This window comes from Benincasa hispida, chromosome 7 (assembly GCF_009727055.1).
Source record: "Benincasa hispida cultivar B227 chromosome 7, ASM972705v1, whole genome shotgun sequence".
Lineage (NCBI taxonomy): Eukaryota > Viridiplantae > Streptophyta > Magnoliopsida > Cucurbitales > Cucurbitaceae > Benincasa > Benincasa hispida.
Genome location: NC_052355.1, coordinates 30,797,037 through 30,808,459, shown reverse-complemented (window position 1 = coordinate 30,808,459; position 11,423 = coordinate 30,797,037). Strand labels below are relative to the sequence as shown.

The 11,423-nt window shown below is 35.0% G+C and overlaps 1 protein-coding gene across 1 annotated transcript; it reads left to right on the top strand.

The window, feature by feature from the left end:
- Positions 1 to 297: 297 nt before the first annotated feature.
- Positions 298 to 3,883, top strand: LOC120081055 (glucan endo-1,3-beta-glucosidase; the record flags this gene model as incomplete). The annotated part of the gene is made up of 4 exons (XM_039035734.1): positions 298 to 918; positions 1,840 to 2,418; positions 3,163 to 3,460; positions 3,577 to 3,883. Coding segments are annotated over 4 exons (1,527 nt in total), but the record flags the coding sequence as incomplete, so codon positions are not given.
- Between the last annotated feature and the right edge of the window lie 7,540 nt (positions 3,884 to 11,423).

The window sequence follows — 11,423 nt, the reverse complement described above, 5'->3', positions numbered from 1 at the left end:
AAAGATATATTGGAACAAAAATTCAATCATTTTAAAACAGCAAATATCTAAAAATTAACCCATTTATTATTGGGATTTTTTTTTTTTTTTTTAAAAAGCAATTAATTATTATTTCTTACCACATTCAAGTAGTAATCACTCCCAAAATTCAGCTTAGCCACAAGAGGGAAAAAAAAGGGGTGAGGCTGTCATCTTCCGATCTTATCCTCACCCGCGGACATCTTTTTTTACTCACACGCCGTCGATTTTCCACCTCAGATTTAATGACTGGCCACGTCCCATTGGTCCGTCTCGTCAAACCTGACACCCACAGGTCACCACCACCACCTTCGCAACACTTTCACTTTTTCCGTGTTCGTATCACTATATAAATATCCTCCACTTTCCCCTGTTTCAGAATCAGGTCCCTGTGGTCCTCTCTTCCCTCCCCCCGACCCATTTCTCCTCCGCCGCCCAATCATGTCCTCCGCCGCCGCATTCCACCGTATCTCCGCGGCGCTTTTCCTCCTTCTCCAAATCTCCACTGCCGTCGTCGCCATCGGCGTCAACTACGGTACGCTGGCCAACAACCTCCGCCCGCCGGCGGAGGTGGTGAACTTCCTCAAAACAAAAACCAAAATCGACCGCGTGAAGATCTTCGATACAAATCCGGATATCCTAAGGGCCTTCGCCGGCAGTGGAATCCTGGTGACGGTGACGGTCGGAAACGGCGAGATCCCCGCTCTGGGAGATCTGGCCGTCGCTCGGCAGTGGGTAGCCGCTCATATCGCGCCGTTTCACCCTCGCACGCGGATTCATTACATTGCCGTGGGGAATGAAATCATTCACTCTAACGATAAGCCTCTGATCGCTCGTCTTGTTCCCGCCATGAGATCGCTCCACCGAGCTCTGGTTCTCGCCGGAATTAGGGACGTTAAGGTAATTAATTATTTTGATTTGTTGCTTCTCATTTGCTTTTTTTGCCGTTCATGAAAAAGCCGTTTCAAAGCTGTTGGGTTGTAATGATTTATTCTCTCGAGTGATTTAATTTAAATTAATGATGATTTTTTAAAAAAAGTAATTACAATTACTTCAAAAATTTCTAATTCCTATTGTATACAACGGTTAACATTTCCAAAATTTAAAATTATATATTCTTTTCTTTAATTTTTCTTCATGTCTATGCAACTCTCCTAACATGAATTAAAGTTTATTAATCTTGAAATTAGAGATTAGATTCTGGTAGACTATTTATTTTGTTAAGGATCCGAGTGATTTTATGTTCTAAATAATATGTGATTTATATTAACCATTTGTATTTTTTATAGAAAAATAAAAATCATTGCATATACATGTATGTTAAAAATATCTATATATTTTCCTTTTCAAAAATAAAGAAAAAGTATTTACATATCTCATTTTTTTTCTAAACATTATAATTCGCCAGTATAAGAACAGTTCAAACGATATTATATTTGTACGGTAGATGTCAAAGTAAAAAAACTCAGTTTCTCATCGTTTATGTTGTCAAAATTATGAATTTGTTTTACATTATGTTTTCATTGAGGTTTTAAAAGTATTATAATTTAGTCACTAAAATTTCAAGGTTATACTATTTTTGTTTTTATCTTTATTTTAATTTAATTAAAATAATGATGCAGTTTTTCTTTTCATAAACAAATTAATGAGGTAGTTTCTAATATATGCATTCAATATGTTAAATACAAGGACGATTTAAAGTCAAATTAAGTTAGACAAAAACATAAACTTGGAAAGATTTTACATACCAAAAAAAGAAAATTTAAAAGTTTAGTGATCCAAATTTCTAAATTTTCTAACGATGTCGTTTTTATTTTTCAGGTCACATCTCCACATTCTTTAGGCATCCTCTCAATCTCTGAGCCACCAAGCATGGGACGATTCAGGAGAGGGTACGATCGAACCATATTTGGTCCAATGCTTCAATTCTTACGAGAAACCAAGGCCCCATTCATGGTGAACCCATATCCTTACTTTGGCTACTCACCAAAAATGGCTAATTACGCTTTATTCCGACCCAATCGTGGCATTTACGACAAGTACACAAAAATCACCTACACCAACATGTTCGACGGCATGATGGATGCCCTCTACTCCGCCATGAAGAAACTCGGCTACGCCGACGTCGATCTCGTCATTGGTGAAACTGGATGGCCCACCAATTGTGACTATATTGCTTGTAGCCCTGACAATGCTGCTACTTATAATAGGAACTTGATCTGGCATGTCAATTCTGGGAAAGGAACACCATTGATGCCGAATCGAAAATTTGAGACGTATTTGTTTGGTTTGTTTAATGAGAATCTTAAACCCGGTCCAACAGCTGAGCGGAATTGGGGTTTGTTTCAGCCTGATTTTACTCCGGTGTATGATCTTCCTAACATTATGCTCGGCAGACGAGTGAGTATTTTTCTCTCTATAAGTTTTGGATTAGTCTCTAAATTTCTATTTAATTTGAAGTAGTTTTATTTTATTTTTAACTTCCTAAACTATTATTTTCGATTTTGATCTTTTAACATATCAATTGTTCGTTTTTTTTTTTCTATTTCCAGAATTTATGTTTGTTTCATCTTTTTTAATTACCGTTTTCCATGTTTCATTAAAAAAAAACATTTTAACTTCCATTTAAATTATAAAAATAAACATAAGTTTTTTAAAACATTTTTTTTCCTTTTTAAAGTTTTGTTTGGTTTTTTTAAAACATTAAACAAAATAATAATGGCAAAACATAAAAAAATTGTGAGTAAAAAATAGGGTTTATAATCTTAATTTCTCAAAAATAAAAATTCAAACGATGATTTGCAGGGGTATTATAACTTTGTCCTATTTTTTATTTTATACCAATAAATTTAGGTAAAAGACATATTTATTAACGTTTTAATTTCTTTTCCAAGAAAAAAAAAACCTTTTTATTTCAACAAATTTCCAAAAAAAAAGTTACATTAGCTTTAAAATGAGGAAAATTCTTATAAGAAAAATCTCAAAAAAAATATTTATTTTTTTATTTTTGGAATTTTTTTGCTATAGAGTGGAAATAAAATATTTTTTATATTTAAAAAGTCTCCTTAAAATAATTTCTTAAAATTTCCGTCTCATTTTCTCCCACAACAAACCAACTAAATCATATGGGATTTTAAATTACAGCGTGGCGGTAGGGGAGGTGGCCGGAGGACGCCGTCGCCGACACCGGTGGCTCCGTCGGGGCAGAAATGGTGCGTTCCGAGATCCGACGCGCCCATTGAAGCCTTACAGAAGAACATTGACTACGTTTGCAGCTCAAACATCGACTGCCGTCCGATCCAAGCCGGCGGCGCGTGTTTTCTACCCAACGATGTCCGATCCCACGCCGCTTACGTCATGAATTCCTATTATCAGACCGCCGGCCGCCACGATTTCAACTGCGATTTCGGTCACACCGGCGTTCTAACCACAGTCAATCCAAGTAATTACCCCCATTTTTTTCCCTTCCGATTAAATTGCTAAACTAAATTGAATTGGTTTGAGATTTTGTGAAGTGACCGCCGTGTGCGGTGGCTGACTGGCGGTTATCTGATGCAGGTCATGGCGGATGTGCCTACGTTTCTTAAGAGATCGAGCGGCGGAGGCGATCAAGTATTTGGTTGCGTACGGGCGGGTGCAGGAGAGGAAACCGTGAGACCACATAAAGCTTGCTGATCAATAGAGAGCTGCAAATACTTTTTTTACTTTTACTTTTTTCTTTTTTCTTTCATATAATGATTTATTTTACTTTGTTGTAATTAAATTGGATTCTTCTAGAAAAATCTCGCTCTCATTTTTCAAAAGTGGGATTTGGAGATTGCAAAGAGATTCCTTTAATTATTCAAACAACGTCGAGTTCATAATTCTTCTTTTTCTTCCTTTTTTTTTTTTAATTTATTTTTACGAGCAGAGATTTCAATATTTGACTTATTAATCTAGAGATGTATAATACCTTAATCAACTCGTTGGTATATTTTAGAATTATAATATTTGAAGATTTAAATATTTAATCAATTTACGGCTTGGATTACGTATTTATTCGTTTTTAAAATAAATTATACAAACATTGCAACAATTCTGACTTTAGATGTCAGTTGATATTTTATAAACCATGACAGATGGACTTTATGACGTCAGTTTTGGAAAAACATGCATTTTTTTATGGAAATATTGGCACATTAAAGTAAAATTCATATATGATTATAATTTGCGCTTGTCACTAACTAGCCATTTGGTTTACTGATTATTTATAATCAGTTAATCATTACTAACCGTTTTGTTTAAGATTTTAAAGATGATTATGTTTGATTTTGCATGTGAAATGTTATCAGAATTTTATGAACAAAAATTATGTTTATATTTAATTTATGAAATTAAGCATGAAAATCTTATATAATTTTAATAGATTAATTAATTAAACCATAAATATCATTCAATATATTGATAAAAGTTAATTAATTAAGAATCAATAATAATTTTAATTAAAAATATTTAAAAATGGTTATAATTAAAATTGACCAATTAATATATTTAAGGAACGTCATATTATTTATAATCTAGTATTTAATTATTTTTATAATTAATTAAGTTCAATCTTAGTAATTTTGAATTTTATTAAATAATATAATAAAATATATTTTAATAAATAATGTATTATATAAAAAGTGAAAATGAGATAAAAATATGATATATTAATAAAGAAAACTAAAAAATGTATAATAAATATGATATGTTAATAATTAATGAGATAATATAAATTAATCCAAATAAATAATTAATTGATTAATAATCAATAATGATTATATGTTCATAAAGAAAAATCAAATTAAAATTAATCTCAATAAATAATTGATTGATTGATAAAAAACAATAAAATAATAAATTATTATTATTGAAAAATGAAGTTATGCACTAACTAAATTTAACTAATCTTAATATACTAATTAAATATACTTATGACATTATTAACTAATTAATTAATAATTTTGTAAAAAAACCGTAGTTGCATTCATTTAATAAAGTTGTATTGTAAAAGTGAGTTAAGAAAATATTTTAATAGATTATAATTGATATATTAAAATAAATATTTATATTAATTTTCAGATGAAATTATATATAAAATGAAAATCAGATGAAAAGGAAAAAGAGAAAATCCATCCTTTCGAAAGGGAATAGAAAATCCGAGTGAAAAATGAGAATGTCCAGGAATAACTTATTTTGGTTCAACATTATAAAACAAATATGGAATTTGGATATTTATATAAATTTTCATGCAAAAAACCTTCCAACCAACCGACTCTTTAAGGATTATTAGTTACATGTTTTCTTACTTAAGCTTGAAGTTCCTCTTCATTTGTTAGTTGAGAAACTTATTCAATAAAGGTTATTTTTAAGCTTCTCCTATTATCTCTTCCTCCCTTTCACACTTTCCCCCCCTTTTTTGGTATTGTTCATCCTTGTGTGGCTCTCTGTTCAAAAAGACATGAATGAGAGATTTTGATTTTTTTGTTTTTTTAAAATCATCTCTGCAACTTTTCTTGATATGTTATTATATCTTAGCAAATAGAATTACTCTTATCCTGGCTCTTCACAATGTTGATTCAACCTCTTCCCATGTTTAAATTACATATAAATTATAATGTAACTCTATAAAATAACCTTTTTTAGAATACAGGCCAAGTAAAATTCGGTTGGAATGTGAATTTTTTAGGTAATGTAGCTTCTAAATCATGTGTTTTTTCTTCTTGTGGAGGTATATTTTAGTTGGTCTTTCAAATTATTTATTGGAGATCTTTGACACCCGTTTGAAACCAAGACATGTGTAAGCAATCAATTATTTACCTTGGGTTGAACACAATTCAGTTTCTTTGAATAAAGAATTTTGAATTCAATCCAAGTTAAATGGGGAAAAAATTCAATAAATAATTGTGATATGCCTCGACACCGTTGAATAACAATTTGTAGGAATAAAAGATTGTTCGATACCATCAATGCGTCTCACTTTGAATAATTATCTTACTAAAATTCAAAACTGATATATTTTCATTGTTGCTCAAACGTAAAATTTATATAGATAAGCATAAGCATGAAACTTTTTCTTTATAAAAAAAAACCATTGAAAATATGGAAACACACCTATATTATTGTTCATGTTAAGGATAGGTTGATTAGTTTTTAGAATTTGGATTAGAAAAGGTGTTGGAACTTGTGGTAAGTTAAATTAACCTTCAATTTTTTTTTTTTTAAATGCTTATAAATTTGAGAGGATAATAATCTTTCGTTGGATGTTTATGTCAAGGAGTTCAGTATTTTGGAATTTTTGTTGTGCATTGTTTCTTTCTTTAGTTTGGCCTCCATGTCTAACATGCGAAATACTTCTTGTGAATACTACATTCATGGTTTAGCTACTAGAGTGTACTTTATTATAAGTTGGAATGCCTTGAATTTATTATCTGACACTTCGACCATGTATGAAATACTCTTTGCAACGCACCCTGGTGGACATTCAAGGGTAATGTCTTCGAAATCTAAATTGTATTTGTATTTTCTATATTTACGTGATCTTAAGGTTTAGAAAAATGCACTATATAAAGTACTATCTAACTCTAGAAGCGCCTCTGATTTGTAATCTAAGTTATTCTCTCTAATAGTAAATTGTTCTCCCTCTACTCATAGAAGTAGTTAACACACCGTTAGTGAGCTATGTAAACCTTTTTGTCGATTCCATGCAAACAAAAGGCATGGATCTATTTAGTCGTTCAATTACTTGTGGATACAAAATCTCCCCTTTATGCTAAGGGTCTTGCTCCAAGATCCCTTCAAGATTCTCGGGTAGAGAGAAAGTGTCAGTGAGATTTTCCTAGTTGGTTTTATCTTGAGTGATTGGGGGAAATACAAGTATGGAAACTGAGGATTTGATTGAAGACTAAAGGAAACTTCAGTTAACTAAAGACGAAGACAAAAAGTCAGTTGGACTCATTCCTGAGATTGTGGGTGATATTAATGTGAAAGAACTCTTAACGAAGAGCATCCATGAGCGCATTTGGATCATTTCGATTTCACCATGACCGAAATACAATATATACATTCTAACAAACAGTTATGCAAAATTACACTAATTAAAGGCATGCTTTGAACAATAAAATTACAAGGAAAGAGTTCTCATATCAGTTGAAGACCTCTTCAAGCTTTAGAACTCATATGCAGCAGAAGAACCTCCACCCGTACTCTATCGCCCAGCAACCGCGTTGGCTAGTGTAGCATGATCAATCATGAACAAGTGAACGCAGCAAGGACGACACCACCAAAATGGAGCCCTTGGTATTCTCAGAGTGAGAATCCAAAGTGTGGTCTTTAGTGAGTTTGGTAGAGGTTGGAGAAAGAGCTAATCGTGTAGACGATAAGCAAGTGGGAGAGAAAAGAAAGCTATCATATAGCTAAATGCTTATCGTTTAAAAGAAGCTACATGATCGTGTAGGTTTTACTAAGCGATCATTTAGTAAAAGGTGGACGATCATTTAGAAAACACAACACACTATGCGACGTTTAGAAACTAACGTATGATCGTTTAGGTGCGAGGTATGCGGTCGTTTAGGTACTGAGCGACTATCGTATTGGCTCTCGACTATGCGATCGTTTACATTTCCACACTGGTGCCAATTTTTTCCGAACCTTAGTAAAATGAAACTAATTTTCATTTTATTCTTCGGTTACCATAACCGATTGCAGCTGCTCCCACTAACGCATGTCCGAGAGAAATTTTAGACCAATTATCATATAATTAATCAATTTAATAATTAATAAATATAATCATATTATATTCTTACCCTATAGTTTGATATCACATATCTACTATAGTAATTTCTCCTCCACATGATATAAATCATATTTATATCTAAATTTTCTCCAAAATAATGTATCTCATATATTTAGTCAATTATATCATATATAATCAACCAGTTCAAATATTATATATAATCGAACTCCCTCTTGTCAATTTGAACATTTCAAATTAACCCAAACACTGATTCTTGACTTGACTTTATCCAAGTTACCCAGATGACCTAATGGACCTATGGCTCGAAGCTTCAACGGTCCGTGAATAGCTGACTAAACTCTTTAGCCACGAGATCAACCATTCGTTAACTGTCAGGTATTCCACTAAAGACCAATAGTTGAACTCTTCTTACCACAGATATATTTCCTTGTCCATCGGATATAACCAATCATGAGTACAATGACCCTTCACAGATGCTCATAAGTACAGTTGGGCCAAATTACCTTTTTACCCCTATAGTTACATCTCACTCCTTAAGTACCACTGATTCCTCTAATGAACAATACAACATAGTCCAACTATGTGTGAATACCTTTCGGGCCAAGAGAAGGTGTTCTGTGCCACCACATCGTTTAAGGCCCATGAAATCAAAGGCCTTTTATTAAGGCGAGCTATCTAATCTACTTACCCCTGCTTTTGGGGACACGGATGGAATTTCCCAGTCTGTGTGTAGCTGAGTTCTCAACTCCCAAATTAGACGAATCCCCCAGAAATGGTAGGTTTGAATCGGCGGATTTTGGCCAACTCGCACCCACGTACAACTCAATCAAAGGACTGCCCTCACTTGCTAGGGTTCCCCAACTACTAGGCATTGAGGTTCATGTTACCCTTATCGGTCATGACCTAGTAAAGTGAAGGCCTCTGCTCGCATGAACGGTGTTATAACGAGGATGTTAACACTTCGTGGTCAGGCTTCTATTATACAACACTCTTTATATGGACGCCCCCCACTCGATGTCCCCTTACATGAATATGATCTAGGATCAGACATCTGTGATAAGTCACAACACTGTGACCATTCCATTAAAGCGGGCCACATCCGTAGCGTTAGTACCATCGTACGTAAGGATAAGGGTTTCCTTCCTATAATTTTTTCCCCCATTATACAACAGACCATTTTGGTTAATCACTCAAAATGATCCACTTGTATGTCACCACATTATATGCTTCTTCCATTACATACTCAGATAAAGACCTTATATTTATGTTTATTAGTTTGGTAAAGCTAAATAAAACATACATACTGAGTAAAATTCAAGATGTTGAAGATAAATAATAATTATACAACACAAGCGTTCTACAACTACAAAACTACAAAGACCTAATTAGCGGCATTCATACACACACACTGCTAAAGCGAAGTGGGGTGTACATAAAACTAGTACAAAACAATAAACTAGGGCATAAAAGTCCAGTACAAGAAAATCTCCCACTTTCCCTAGTCCAGCTGCGGGCGATCCTGTAGACCCATGCTCCGTAGGTGACCCTCAAACACTGTAGCCGTGAGTGCCTTCGTAAACGTGTCAGCAACATTGTGCTCCGAAGCAATCTTCGTGACGATCACGTCCCCTCGATGCACTATCTCGTGGATCAGATGATACTTCCGCTTTATGTGTTTCTCGCGCTTGTGACTCCTCGGCTCCTTGGAGTTCGCCACTGCGTACTCCGCCTCCATAGTGAAGTTGACAGTGCACCCCTGCTTAATGCTTCACCACACTACAACTCCTCCGTTAAGAGAAAATACTGACCTTGATGTATACTTGCGAGAGTCCTTATTAGTCTGAAAGTCATAATCCGTGTATCCTGTAAGGATCAAATCCCTAGAAAAATACACAAGCATGTAGTCCCTCGTTCTCCAAAGATATTTGAGGATGTTCTTCACTGTGGTTCAGTGACCCTGGCCTGGGTTAGATTGATACCTACTGACTATGCCCACAACATAGCAGATGTCTGGACAAGTACAGAGCATCACGTACATCAAACTGCCAACGGCAGACACATATGGGACCCGTCTCATCTCTTCAACCTCTTGAGGCGTCTTAGGACACATGTCCTTAGACAAAGTGACTTCATGCTTGAACGGCAGTAGGCCCCTCTTGGAGTTCTATATTGAGTACTTGAGCAACATTTTGTCAATGTACGATGCCTGAGACAGTGCTAGCACTTTGTTCTTACGATCCTAAAAGATCCCAAAAGATCCGTTGGCAGTTTGATGTACATGATGCTTTGTACTCGTCCAGACATCTACTATGTTGTGGACATAGTCAATAGGTACCAGTCTAACCCAGGCCAGGGTCACTGAACCACAGTGAAGAATATCCTCAAGTATCTTTGGAGAACGAGGGTCTATATGCTTGTGTATGGAGCTAAGGATCTGATTCTTACGGGATACAACATTGTTGATCCCTTTACAAAGGCCCTCACGGCTAACGTGTTTAAAGGTCACCTAGATAGTCTGGGTTTGCAGGACACGCGGCATCTTGTTTAGGGAAAGTGGGAGATGATACTGAGGTATGCCCTAGTTTATTGTATATTGTACATTTTTATATTGTATTGTACATTAGTCTCCCGAGTCATTAAGACAAGTGGGAGATTATTGGGATTAGTATCCTAATTCTCTCGGAGTCTCGTTGTTTTGTAAAGATACACATTGTTCAATGAATAAAAGAAATGTTATTTAATTCTGGCATTTACTCATATCCAATAAAAAAAACTCCTTGGTTATCTTATGTGAACTTAAGCATGTATATGTGATATACAAGTGGATCATGCCTTAAGTGATAACCTAAATCGGTCTGTAGTATAAGGATTAAGTTGAGATACTTGATCCTAGTGACACTACAGATACAACCCGCTTTGTAGAGGTTTGCAATTGTTTTAAACTACTACAGATGGTAGATCCTGACCATTTATATGGAGACGTGGAGCAGGGATGTCCTATACAAAGAGTTTGTATAAGACCTAGACCACGAGATGACTAGACTTTATATATAACGCCATTGATACTAGAGACTTGCATCTCACCTAAACGACCATAGGTGACACGACCTCAATCCTGATTGTTTTGTGAACTCCTGCCTTTAAGAGTGGTCCTTTGATTAGTATGGGTGAGAGTGGCCAGATTTCCGACTCAACATGCCTACCTTTCTAGGGACTTTTCTGATCTGAGAGCTGAGAACTCAATTCACAATATGGAATTCACTTCTTTCCCGAAGTAGGGATAAGTAGAGAGATTGCTCCCTTAAGGGTTGATTCCGGGGCTTGAACATAGTGGCCACAGCTTCTCTTTGGAAGAGAAGACTCAGTCATAGTAGGACTATGACTTATGTTCATTAGATAAATCAATGGTACTTAAGGAGACAGATGTAACTACAGGAGCATAACGGTCATTGGCCCAACTGTACTTACGAGCGATCTGTGAAGGGTTGTCGCCTTGTTGATTGGTTAAGATGGACACATAATATATCTGTAGTGAGAAGACTTCAGTTATCGGTCTTTAGTGGAGTGCCTGGTAGTTAACGAATGGTAGATCCCGTGACTAAAGAGTTTAGTCAATTATTCACGTACC